This window comes from Drosophila simulans, chromosome 2L (assembly GCF_016746395.2).
Source record: "Drosophila simulans strain w501 chromosome 2L, Prin_Dsim_3.1, whole genome shotgun sequence".
Lineage (NCBI taxonomy): Eukaryota > Metazoa > Arthropoda > Insecta > Diptera > Drosophilidae > Drosophila > Drosophila simulans.
This window is the reverse complement of record NC_052520.2, coordinates 15,350,729-15,363,802: the sequence shown is the minus strand read 5'-3', so window position 1 is coordinate 15,363,802 and position 13,074 is coordinate 15,350,729. Positions and strand designations below refer to the sequence as shown.

The 13,074-nt window shown below is 41.7% G+C and overlaps 3 protein-coding genes across 6 annotated transcripts in view; all 3 read right to left on the bottom strand.

Annotated features, from left to right (window-relative positions):
- Nucleotides 1–7,527, bottom strand: part of LOC6732436 — a 31,212-nt gene extending 23,685 nt beyond the window's left edge. Inside the window, exons 1-2 of one of the 3 annotated variants that reach the window (XM_039293222.2) lie at nucleotides 7,227–7,527; nucleotides 5,187–5,702 (exon numbers count right to left, since the gene is read on the bottom strand). The gene's annotated coding sequence lies outside the window, so the exon portion shown is untranslated. The remainder of the gene's footprint in view (nucleotides 1–5,186; nucleotides 5,703–7,226) is intronic. The other 2 variants (XM_039293224.2, XM_016180182.3) reach the window with 2 other exon arrangements.
- A 1,361-nt stretch (nucleotides 7,528–8,888) lies between these two features.
- Nucleotides 8,889–9,824, bottom strand: LOC6732433. 2 transcript variants are annotated; one of them, XM_016180181.3, is made up of 3 exons: nucleotides 9,591–9,824; nucleotides 9,173–9,430; nucleotides 8,889–9,098 (listed from the first exon to the last, which is right to left on the bottom strand). In XM_016180181.3, exons 1-3 carry the CDS (start codon nucleotides 9,746–9,748, stop codon nucleotides 9,068–9,070), a joined length of 447 nt encoding a protein of 148 aa, XP_016025082.1. In that variant the 5' UTR covers nucleotides 9,749–9,824; the 3' UTR covers nucleotides 8,889–9,067. The 2 variants fall into 2 exon arrangements, with proteins under 2 accessions (XP_016025082.1, XP_016025081.1); XM_016180180.3 differs by having other exon boundaries at nucleotides 8,889–9,117; nucleotides 9,591–9,820.
- A 2,212-nt stretch (nucleotides 9,825–12,036) lies between these two features.
- LOC6732432 lies at nucleotides 12,037–12,835 on the bottom strand. Its single transcript, XM_002079517.4, has 2 exons — nucleotides 12,675–12,835; nucleotides 12,037–12,619 (listed from the first exon to the last, which is right to left on the bottom strand). The coding sequence occupies exons 1-2, from the start codon at nucleotides 12,720–12,722 to the stop codon at nucleotides 12,278–12,280; spliced, it is 390 nt and encodes a 129-aa protein (XP_002079553.1). The 5' UTR covers nucleotides 12,723–12,835; the 3' UTR covers nucleotides 12,037–12,277.
- Nucleotides 12,836–13,074: the final 239 nt, after the last annotated feature.

Here is a 13,074-nt window from a genome sequence, read left to right as displayed (position 1 = left end):
TAGTGCTTGGGCATTTGGCACAGTTACAGTTAGTGTTACATTAGACCACGCCCAGCGGCCATCTAGCAGACGCACAATTTTGGTAGCATTTCGGGCAAAGTGATTTATGACAGGCTACACGGCGTATACTTGATATTCCCTTTGCCATTGCATGCAAAACGCATTTTCGCAAATTTTTAAATGGCCCGAGAAGAAGGAAGGGATGCAAAGGAGCCAGCAAAAATGAGTGGCAAGAAATGGCACGCGCTCAAGCTAAAAATTTAATTAAAATGCACATTTGTTTGTCCTTGACAGCGTTTTATATTTTTTACTTAATTGGTAGAACCGAGCAGACTCTACGCCCGGAATGAAGCGGCGAAATGAGAGCGATGAGCAAAATGCCAGGATGTAGGACGCAGGATACCCCCATAAAACGCACACACACACACTCACACTTGATGCGGTTAGATAGGGAAAATTACGACGAAACGTTGACACAGAAACTAAAACACGCACGACCAACCTGAATTAGTCGAGCAAGAAGTGAGTTGGTGTGCGAATGTGACTCCGAAACGTAGTTAGTCAGAAGGACATCCCTGCCCCATCTGGATACCATTTTGCAGGTGCTCGCAATGAAAACGGGCCTGGCAGAAGTTAACTTGATTATGCAGCCGGGACATGTCGTTGATCAACTTGCGGGAGATTTAATAGAATTGACGAGGTGGGAAAGCTTCAAAATTAAGGGGCACTTAACGTAAACACCAGCTGACATAAATGTCGACTAAAGTGAGTGCTGTTATAGTCGAGTTAGTTTTGAATTATGCACATTTAGCAGTCTTAAAATATCTGATATGATATATATAAGCATATGAAATGGATTTTTGACTAAAAAAAATAAGGCTTCAAAACATAGCCAATACAAAGCAACAAATATCAATCCAATAATAGCTAAAATTGCTAATTAAACAGATACGCCTGCCATTGGGAACCCACGAGCATCCATTTGGGGTCCAATTCCCACAGCTTTGCGAAATCATTTCCGTATGGTGAGTGCCATTCATATTGCAATGCCCGAGACTTTGCATTTCCAGGCGAACTTCTGCTGGTGCTATATTTCTGGCGGAAATTGGGAGCAGCAGTCGGGTACGTGCCGTAAAAGCTGCCAACTTGCAGCAATTTCTCACATTTTGCCCCCCGATCCGGGATCCGGACCCGGGTTTATGGGGTCATAGCACGCAATTATGGGGGGATTGGCATTACCAGGGCTTCCCGGGATCAACCAAACTAATATCCATTTCGGCTTGTCCCTTGTCCAAAACAAAACGCATTAAGGCGGAAGTGCATTTCGGGTTTATTTTGCATTTCGCAGAGACATGCACGTATTCATATTTACCTAAATAACTACTCAGAATGGTGGAACTGTGGGCAGACCAAGAGGTGGGCGGGGGGTTGCATTCTCGTCTGTTGTCCTTTTTATGATGGGCATACAAATGCTGAGCCAAAAGGATTTTACTTGAAAACGAGCGAGCAGAGGAAAAAGTGCAGAAGAATCGCATTGTCCCTTTGCCAGGAAGATAGAATGAACGAAGGACGAATGAGGGGTCATAAGCCAGGACATAGACAAGCGCACAAGGATATGTAGTGGCATAAGGATTTGTTTTGCTCGGCTGCAGATAATGAGGATGATGATGAGCCTGCTCATGCACCGGCTCCGTTGCCCCTCAACTTTCATATGTGCAGTCACGGTCTGTCTGCCTTGTTGTTTTGAGCCCAGTCTGCCGTCTCAGTCTCCTTCACAGCTGCCGTCTCTTTCAGTGTCGCATCTTGTCTGGGACTCAGGACATGGGACATGGGGCATGCATAAGTGGCTGCCTCACAAAACTTGTTATTTGTATTTACTTTTGATTGTTGCAGCTGCACTCTGCCCTCCCTTTTCACTACAGACAAGTGTCAACACAAAAATTGCACTTTACTCTAACTTGTATTCTCCACTGCTACTCCCAAAACAATTAAATGGCTCATCGCATACCACTTCTGCCTGAACTATTTTGGATCTGCTGCATTTTTTATGGCCCTTTAAAATCTGCATCTGGGCATTTCTTTATTTCTGCCATTTGTTTTCCGCTGATGTCACTCACTGCAAAATGAACTGTCAAGTGGAAAAATCGAGGAAACGAAACGAGGCTGTCACTGGCTGAATGATGCTTTAATGGGCTCTTCTTGTTGCGAGTGTATATGTATGTAAGAAATGGAAAAACGTACAAAAATATTTGTCGAAGAGCTGCCAAAAGAACGCCGATTAAATGTATCCGATTGGGGAGGAGATGAAAATGGGATAAGCCTACGTACCATTTACATCAAAATTTGGAAAGTATATTTTCACCAGAGAAGCATATCATTGAGCTGCAGACTGAGCTTGAAATATTTAGTTTTTAAATTGATCCTGGGTAATACGCCTATTTTCCGAAATATAATAATAATATTTTTCGGTAAATTCACTTATTCTCGTTTACGAAAGGCAAGCTTCGAATTATCCCCAAACGTCTTTATTGACTGCCGCATGTGTTCCATCGATTCCACTCCACTTAGCTAAACCCATTCAACCCAAGTGCATTGGCTGGCACAACGACCAGTTCATGACGTCAGGAACAGGTCGGAATATTCTCACCCATTTACCGCACTTTTCCGTTCCATTCACCATGAGAAATAAATGCCCCCTGCTGCCAGTTGGCCAGTCATCCACAAATAGCATTTTGTGTCTATTTTAGAGTAATTTTCCACTTAAACGGTTTTTTCTCTCGAAGGCAGCTGGAAAGCCTTTGGAAAATCCCCTCCCGAAGCAGGCAAGAAGTCATCTGCTTGTGCTGCGTCTGGCAGCCGCCAAAAAATGCCAAGTTGGAATGAAAATTATTGGTTCGCCCCTCCTCCGGAAAATGGGTAACCAAAAAAGGACGAGCGCAAATATATGGAAGGTTCCAAATTGAGTTTGAGCGGTTTTCCCAACACGCCCCGTAGTTTTTCACTCTTCTGCTATCGATTTCAATTGTGCTAAGGCAACTGTATCTCCCTCGACTTCAAGCCCCACCGCACCCAACCACAATCTCTTCCCCTTTTGGCCAACTTCAAAGTGAGCAGCGTGCAATGAAATTGACACCCGCAGCGTCGACTCCATTGGAATGAAACTATGGATGGGTGAAAAATAAATGTGTAACGAATTGGAAGCATCTCGCATCCCTCCCCAACCATTGCGACCCTTTCTCCGCCGCCATTTGCCTTGGCAATAAAACCATTTTAATGAGATTCAAGCTTTAAATTTCGCGCTTTATTTACGTGAGTGTTGGTGGGGATCAGAAATGGGGAAAAAATGAAAACGGCTGGCCACAAGGGGCATGGCATAAAAGTGGGCACAAGCGTGTTAACTTTGATGGGTTCAAAAAGATCTTAACGACTCTGAGCTACCTAGCATCCAATAATTATAAAAATTTAAGTTGCTATTTTAATTTCTGATACGCAAAATGATATGAATCACTGTTGTCAAATGCTTTTAATATTAATTATATTTAAGTTTAAAACAAAGTTTAAAAATTTAAGAGTTTAAAGTTGTCTAACACGAATTTAAAGTTACAAAACAAAAAAAAATCTACGGTCATTCATCTTGAACTTTTGTAAGTTTTAATGATGAAACTTCATTAGGCAGTTTCTAGCACATATGTTTGAATTTATTTATCTGTCTCATAAAACGAACATACCCAAAGAAAGCTCTGGAACAAATGGGCTGACTCAATTATGTAACTCAACGAGAATTTTAATTAAAAGCATGCAGATGATTTAATTGATTCCTGTGTATAACGTATACGCCGGATGGGCAACTGCTGACCAGCCAACACAGGCTAAGCAGCCCACTTAAACGGAGTTTGGCAAATATTTTAACAACTTTGTTACGGCGTTTTTTATGAAAATTGGACACCAGCGAAAAACAGAAAGCAGCTGCGAAGATGGAGCCTCTTAGATGGAGGTTTACACAGTTAATAATAAAAACCATTTACTATGCAAATATTTGATCGGCTGGCAGGTCAGCGGAGACGGGGAGCGTGGATGCTCTTGCCCATCTCGAGCCATTTTTCACGCTCAGCGTATGGGAATTTTGAATTTTGGACACGAGATGAAAGATGAGCAAAGTCAAAATCCAAGTTGAGTGCCGGGAAATGTGTTTGCGATGGGTTAAGTATGACTTACAGTATATGCATATGCATTTCATAGCCCTCCGACTTTTAGTTCGTGCTCGTGTTTGCTTTGACTTTGAGCGAGGCAGCCATGAAAAATTAAAAGGGGATTGCCATGCGGCAGCTGAACGGCATTTTCACTGCTAGCTTGAACAACTTTTTCCACTCGCTCGCCTGTCAGCGTTTTTCTTTCGATTTTCCGCCGCCTGCGAGATGATGTATGTCGGACAAGTGCTTCGGTTCGAGGGGAATGCGGAATGTGATGGCGGTGGGGGTTCTGCTGCAGGATGTGGGTTAGTCAGCCAAGCATGTGGCTTGCATTTAATTACGGGGATTTGCCCGGATCCCAACTACAGACTGCCTGATAAGGGGGCTAATTGAGCTGCGAGCGAGTGAATTGCCTCGGCCAATATATAAAGTGCGGTGAAAGCACTTTCCTTGGCCACAAGTTTTGGGTCACATTATAAGGAGGTTGGCAAGTCAGGGTTGGCCTTTGGATTATGGTTTTGAGGGCACATACTTTAATTATTATCTATCATTTTTCCCTTGGAAATGGTAGAAAGTAAGAAACTTTTTCCCACAGCTTGGCAAACAAAAGTCATATGTCATAGTTAATTGTTGGCATCATTTAATCAGGACTTGAAAGCAACAAATAAGAAAAGTATGCATAATATTTGAATGATTTTATATTTTTCACAAAAAATATATTTTTTGAAAATGAGTAAATTTTACTTTATTGTAATTTTGGTTGCAGGTATTCCGCCCCTCTGCTTCTGACAAACTGTTTGCAGAAAAGAACAAAGTTCTGTGCACGGTCAACTCATCTGAAATTGCGATAGGTCAGGTTCTGTCAACCCCTGAAAAATGGAGCAACTACTATTAAATTTTGCTGCTCGATTTGCCAGCCAAAGGTGACCAAGGACATCAATTTGCCGCCCCCTACAGTAAACTCTAAATAAAATGTAGCAAAAGGCCAGGGCTTACCTTGTGCAATAATAAAAATTCGTTGTACAAGGTAGTTTGCAACTCGTAAAAGTGTTGCCAATGTTGATGTGGCTGCTGCTGCTGTTTGTGTAGGGTTTCTTGTTGTTTTTTTAGCATCAAATGCTTTGGCGAACTTTTGGCTTAGTTGTTGTTGGCGATTTGTTGTTTGTAGCTTTTGTATTAGCCATAGAACATAGTTGTAGCCAGCATTGTTGTTTTCGTTGATGACCGACTGACTGAACCTGCTGCTGCTGACGATGTTGATGTTGCCGCCGTGTTGTTGCTGCTGCTGCACTTGGTGTTGCTGCCGTTGCCGTTCATTGTTTGTATTTTGTGATAGAGAGAGAGGGAGTTATAAAACGTTTTGTGCTTATTGTTTTAGACACTTGTCATGGAATGAATTTGCAAACTATTTTATTTGGTTGTCTCTTGCCCTTTTAGGCAATTGTAAACAATATCTGTTGTTTGTTTTCGTTTGCTTGCTCGCTTTTTGATGAATTGTTTATGGGCATTTGGCTAACGATGAGGAAGAACAATAAAAATTTAATTTTTAAAATATTTTCCATGTGTGCTTTTTACGGATTTCACATTTCTTTCTCGCTGCTGATGATGATGCGAAATGGCAGCCCATATGCCAAAAGATTTATGACCATACAAAATGGCAAGCGGCTGTCTTGCCCCTGCTCCCCGATGCCCCATGAATTATGCAATGAAATTTATTTCATTTTTCCCATTTGAAGGCGAGAGCACATGAGAATTTTTTAGGAGTGTCGAGGTTGTCGACAGACTTCTGTTATTGTTATAAATGGGGGAGAAATGATTCTTTAATTTATGAAAAAAAGTAGCGTATTTTTCATATGCACCAAACACCCTGGGGGAATTTTTTTAAAATGAAGAGGGGTACAAAACTTGCCACCGGCACATTGACACCTAGACATTCGTCGAGTTTCTCCTTCCTGACGTGGCCCATTGTCCCCGGCCACTTTTGTCGCTTGTCTTTTCTTCCACTTATTAGTCTGCGTTTTGCAAATATTTGCATACGAGGCACGTTTCAGACATTTTTCTTTGGCTCATTCCTTTTATTTTGTTCCTATTATTATTATTACTCCTTGCTGCCACACAGCTTTCCCCGATTTTCCATTTTCCTCTTCTCAGCTTTCTTCGTTGTAGTGTAAATGCGAGATTTCTTTGCACCACATAAAGCAAGTAAGATGGGAAATGGGTTGCAATATAGTATTAAAGTATTTTAATCAGTTATGAAATTTTTAATGCCGGCAAGTTGGCGTATAACATTAATTCCTCCAAAGCAATAAAGAAGTTACAGAGGTTGCATGCATTTTAAGATATTTAAAGAAGGAAAAGGGAAATAATGATTGCAGTATTTTTAATAAGGCCTTTTAGATAGATAGACACAAAAAACAAATGAAATGACATATTAATAAAAACATATTTAAGGTAGAAATAAAAAAAAATAAAAAAGCGTTTTCCCGTTTTGAAATGAAATGTATTGATTTAAAAAAGTGACTAAAAATAATTTTCTCTTCTTTTATAGCAATTCGATATGAGGATCGAATAATCGATCGATAAATACATCGTCTTCGTATAGGATCCACTTATTAAGCATTAAGACTTGGGGCTTGGTGCTGATTTAAAAGTTTACTCCTCAAGGATACCCGTCAATTGATAGCCTGCACATTTCCAAGAACTAATCCTTAAGACGACCCCCGTAATCCACTTAATCCTCCGAGCCAAACACGTTGCTGCCTATCAGACAAACGATTTCGAAAAGGGAATAAAGGAAACGCCGTAAGGACATTTGGCAGGCCTCCCTCGTTGTCCTTCATCCTCAATCCCCCTTTGACGACCCTTGATTGCTGCTGTTTTTCGGGCCCTTCCACGGGCGCCACATCAATTTGTAATTTGTAAATGAAATTGCCCTTGCTCGGCCTTCCCTTTTTTGCGCCCACCAGAAAAATGCAAATTTGTCAAATTGATTTAAAGCCCCGGTGTCGGCCAATTTAAATGCCAAAAATTAATTACACATGCACGCGCACACATGAGCTCTGACTGGGTTTCATATATGTATTTTTATTTATTTTTGTAATTTCTGTTTGAGCCGTCTTTGCTTGGCACTTTTGGGTGTTTCGAAACTTTTGATCTGCGGTAGGACTGCCGCTTGCCTGCTAAATAACACAGCCCGATTGTCGAGATTAGCACTCGTCCTCGTCGTCACTGGCACCTCACACATTCAGTTGGCAGCTCTGGCCCAAGTCAAGTATCCGCACCGTTGGCCCGCTGCTAAACGAACTCCGCCGCGCTCCCGAGTAAACTGACTTTGGGCAACGAGCTACGCCAGCAGGTGACCCGAACTGGTCGTCGGCCATCGCCCGAAGCAGGGTCTTATCAGAGCCGAAGGATAACCCGAGAGAGGGCAACGCAGTCGCACATGAGAGAGCCGGCTTTCGTTGGTGATTGGAGTGTGGTGGCTTTCTGCATTACTAGTTGGTGTAAGGACCCATGTGCTGTGGTGAATGTTGGCTCTTATCAGTGGTGTTCGGTGGGGGACAGGTCTTATCGGCATCCAGACTGCTGCCCCGCTCCATATCCTTGCCAGCTGACTTGTCCTTCGGGCTGACGAATGTGGGCAGGCGTCTGGCAGGAATGTGCCAAAATGTCAAGCAAGCAAGCTGGTTTTTGTTTGCGCCAAAACTGATGATAAGACCAATTCACTTACCGTCGCAAAAACCTGATTTTTTATAAGAACACGGGTTGATTTTCAGAGTCACTCTACTGTCAAACCAGTTACCTGCAGCTTTTCAGATTATTGGGCTAAGCATAGATAGATAGATCACTTTTATGGGAATATTATATTAGTTGGATTTATATTTTCTCTATTGCTTAAAATGGTTCAAGCTATTTAAGAATAAAGGTAAGGTAATTCAATCTTGCTTTAAATTTAAGTAAGTAATGCTGGTCAATTATTAATTAAGAATATAAAAATCAATAAAAATCTATGTACAACATACATATATGAAAATGATTTAATATTGCATGCCCTCCTTTCAATTTTCCAAATCTAAGCAGCCAAAAGTTGAACAGCTTCACCGCAAGGACAGCGTGTCCTCTGCATGCACCGTGGAGTCACAATGCGCAGGCAACAGCTCCTTCCTCCGCAGGCTGACACTTCGGAACATTCATACCGACTTTCATACTCCTGTCTGCCGGAGATTGTTATGTTTTGGCCACTCCATTGGGGCGATGCTTGCGGCGCTGGACGGTAGAAGGAAATCCATCGCTTATGCGCGCTTTCCTCGGGGCAAAATCAATGCAGCGGCATGTCAGCCTGGTTTATTGGCTTCCATTCGGACACTAAGGAGGCCAAACTAATTACCGTGCATAATAAATCAGATCCCTGTCATAGACTGCCATTAGTTTGACACCACCCTCATGCCCGACATCCCACTGGCCAACGGGAGAGCTCTTCTAGCATTTATGCAAATTGGCAGCAATGCCAGTGCCCGCGGCGAATATCGCAGCAATGGCCGAGTATCGGACTTGGCTTGCTGCCTTCTGCATTATTAATTGCAATTTGCTTGCTATTTTTCCAAGAAAAGTGTACCGGCTATAACCTAATAATAGTCGAGCACATGGCTCTCCCCTGACCACGCTGACAATCGAGTTTATTTATGCAAAATTAATTGATTTCTATCGAAAACGAAGGGGTAATGGAAAATGCAATTGACACATTTTTCCCGGAACATAATGAGGGGTAATTTATAATCATGGCACAATTGAAAGCTCTTAAAATAGGAGCCACGTTGCGTGACTTTGCCGATGATGAAGGCGAATTGTTACAAATTAATAGTTTTGGTTTTGTAAATTTAGCTCGAACAATTGTAGCCCTCGTCAATACTGAAGAAATGATTGATTTCTGTGTAACACAAGAAATTTTGAATTTTGCAACCGATTAAGATTAGATATCTCACCTCAATTGCCGGAAGAAGTTGACTTTCTTGCGTGATTCGGAAAGATTGTGCATGTGATCATCGAGAAACTTAAAATCCAGTCCTGTGGTAAACTCAAAATCGTTTTTCGGTTTTCGATTGAATATGGGATCTGGTGTTTCCGTCTTTACAACAAAGGGCTTACAACGATTTGGATACGGCTGGGAGTATTGCCTTGTGTAGCTCGACAACATGGGAGGTTCCATATTGTCCTCGACTAGGGAAATTCCGTACCGGGGACTGTGAAAAAGTAAAGTAAAAGATCACATGTTCATAAGTAATCCACAGTCCCAATATATCGCTCGGGTATCGAAGTAAAAGACCTTAAGCTGCACTTCTTACTGCTCTCATTTTCCCGATATACCCTTTATATCCCTAAACAGCATAATTTTCCACTCACTCATCCATATTGAACGACTGAAAGTTGACCAGCTTTTTCTGCTGCGTAGAAATCGTCCTTAAACCCCTGGCGCCCTCCTCGAGCATCGCCTGTGTGGTGGACTTCAATTCATCCTTGGTCATTGGTTCCCACAGTTTGGTTTTCTTTTTGCAGGCCATTTTGACTCTGATTGTGTGCGTGTCGGAAAAGTGAGTAACAATGCGAACGAAGTTTGCTGAGCGATCTGAAATGTTTCTCAGAGTGAATTCCTTTCAACCTTTGAGCCCAGCTCGCCATAATCCCCAGTGCACAAAAACAGAAATCACATCATTAAACTGCCAGCGTGGTGCTGGCAGTCGTTGCACAATATTATAAGCGCCACAATTGAATTCACAAGCGGATTTGTTGCGGGCAGAGGCAAATGATTTCTGAATCAATAGGCGATGAAAATGAAAATCGAATAGTGGGTCATCGGTGGAAATGCACAGGAGTCGAAATGAGAGGGGGCAGTGTGGGCGGTGAGTTCCGGTGTGTTTAGTGGCCAACCCGACTACAATGGCCAATAACAATGGCTGATTGGCTCTTTGGCGTCTCCCATAATGATCTGCCACCTCTATTTGCACTTGCAACGGCATTAATACGAGCTAATTAAACAAATATTGTGTTCATCCGACTACGAGTGTCCATGCATGAATGTGTGCGAGTTCCTGTTACGATTAGGTGGTGTGTGGATACATCGGCGCCTGTAGCATTACAGACTAATTTCGCTATGAGAAATTTATAACTTCAAAAGCTTAATTTCTTCAAGAAACTAAAAAATTTTAAACTTTTTAATTAATATGAATATTTATACTAATGAAAAATGTAATCTGACGATTTAAATAGTTATGAGTGTGTATCTTAAGAACTTTAATCTCATCATCTAATTTATTATCCCCAGTCACGTGTGCAAAATTTCATAAAGTCTTGGCCGGGAGTGTATTTATTCCCGTGATTACCCATATCAGACGCCTTGTATCAACAGTCGACATCGGGTCGTCGATGACACCAAGCCGAATGTTCAACAACATAATGCGATGGCCGTCGAGGGGAATTGGCGGAAACGGAAGTGATGCAGAAAATGAACGCACGACGGTCGGGGATGGCGGTGGTCTTCATGTGGCTCATAAATTATGGGGTAGCATTTTGCAGCCGGTGGATTTTGCGGCGCATAATTTGCATTTTTAAGCATTTTCACAGTGCATTGGACATAATTAAAAACAACGACACTGGGGCTTCTGACCGCAAGTCCTGCTCCAATTCCGAGACTGGAACCCATGGCAAAAACTTTGGTTAACCTTGACAGGGTTGAGCAAAGGCACAGAGAATAAAGAAATAATATATTTGCAATAAAAACAAACGCAATCATTCGATAGAAATATTAAAATAAAAATTTATTCATGGGCATAGAAACGTATTTTTGTTTATTGAAATTATTCGGTTTATATGCTTTAATTGCTTTAGCCGCCATTTAATTTACAATTTTGAGAATCTTATAGCTCAGTGCAAAGATGTTGCCGACAGTCAAGTTTCTCACCTTCATGTTTCTCTCGTCCCCAGTTGGCTGTTACAAGGTTTTCTGGGGGCGTGGCAGCATCAACTTTGGGGGCAGGCAGCCATGGTGCACTTAACAAATTAATGTCAAGCCACAATAAAAGTCAACAGCTGGCTTGCAACAGGGGCGGCGAAAGGCAAAGCTATGTTATGCCATCATCTTAGGTGAAAGGGTGAAAGGGCAGTGAAAGTGGCGGGTAAAAGGGGGTAGTACGCGCAATGAACGGAATCCGACACACATAAGTTAAACAAATATACTGCGCACCCGCACACACATAAAAATGCAGATGCAGATGCCCAGATGCACAGTTGGTCGTCGTAAAGTCTCCATGAAGGGGGAAGTGCACCTGCTGCCAAAGACTCCGAACTCGCAGCAGAGATGCTGAATCAAATTCTCATATTAAATAATCGAATTCCTCGCATGCACATCATTTTAAATTCACGTTCGCACTTTCCTTCAGATCCGCATCCACTGCACATGCATTTTACATTCGCATCCTTGCTTTTAGAATCGGTTTGCCTTTCTCTTCGAAAATTTCATTCAGCTTTTTGTATCTTGCATCTTTAAGCAATTTTTCTCGCCAACTCGCTTTGCCCGAGATTTTGCGCTTGACATATAATTTTTATGAGGCTATTCAGGGAAGCAAAATAAAGGGGGCTTAAGAAATAAATAAAAAAAATTGAGTAGAAAATTAATTTTAAATTGAAATTTTCAAAAGAATGTGATAAGTTAAAATGATCTATTTGAATAGGAAAATAAAATATGTTTCTCAAATTCAAAATTCAAGTTTTACCACAAGTTTTACCACATAAAGTAATGAAGTAATGAAGAAACCAACAACCCCCATTCAAAAAGTGATCTCTACACCCCTGCTTAAACATTTTCTGTATCCTTTATTTGCGGATGGCAAAAACTTCTGGCACGCACGTCCGCCTCAACTTTTGATGGCTGAGGTGTGAAATTTTGCGAGCTGTACGAGCCAAATAGGCATAAAATTATTTAAAACTCGACGCGAGACTGCAGAAAAGGATGCGTCATAAATGTGAGGCAGTTTCGCACTTCTCATACTCCATTAATTGTGTTTAATTTCTCTCTTCAATTTTAAGGTGATACATCATTCCATTTGCTTTTCCATTTTCTGCCAGGCCTGGACGTACTCCTTGTAGAAATCAGAAAGCAGATGGGGAACATGCTGCAAGGCCAGTTCCAAAGGAACCAACTCGGGTTCAATGAGTCTCGTAAACTTTATGTAGAGGAATTGCTCCTTGTGGGTGTTTTGTACCATGTCCAATATCGATTCTACTTGGTAGCCTCGTTGAAAAGCATCGATTGCGGGAACCGGTGGAAGATTGGCTAAATCCGAAGAGAACTTCTTGACGGGTTTCTTTACTGTTTGAACTAGAGTGCTGGGAGGTGATATTGTTGACAAGTTGCGTGTCCGTTTATCGGCATGTCTCTAAAAAGTTTATGATTAGTTTTGGCGGATGAATTTTCCTGGAATATTCACTCACATTGTTCTGCAGAAAGGAAATTCTGCGCTTTCGTACGGCGGATTCCATTTGGACTTATTAAATATATATATATTTTACTGTTGAATTGTTTTTGTGTATACACTGAAGTTAAACTCTTTTTTACTTCTTCCGAGTGGCACTTCATAGCCGGCTCTTCTCTGGAAATTCATATGACTTTCGCTTCTGTTGCCTGTTCTACAAATGAACTTCCTGCGGCCAAAACAACTTCACGGCACTTTGAGCCGGCCCATGGCAACCGGGTAGATGGAGATGGAAGGCAGGGGGAAATGCAGTTAAATGAGCGGAAATACGAAATTAACTCGCCACGAAAGCACAGAGCAAACAAAGAAATTGTTGTACAACTAAAAAAATATCCCCACACACTCGCAGAGTGAAGAAA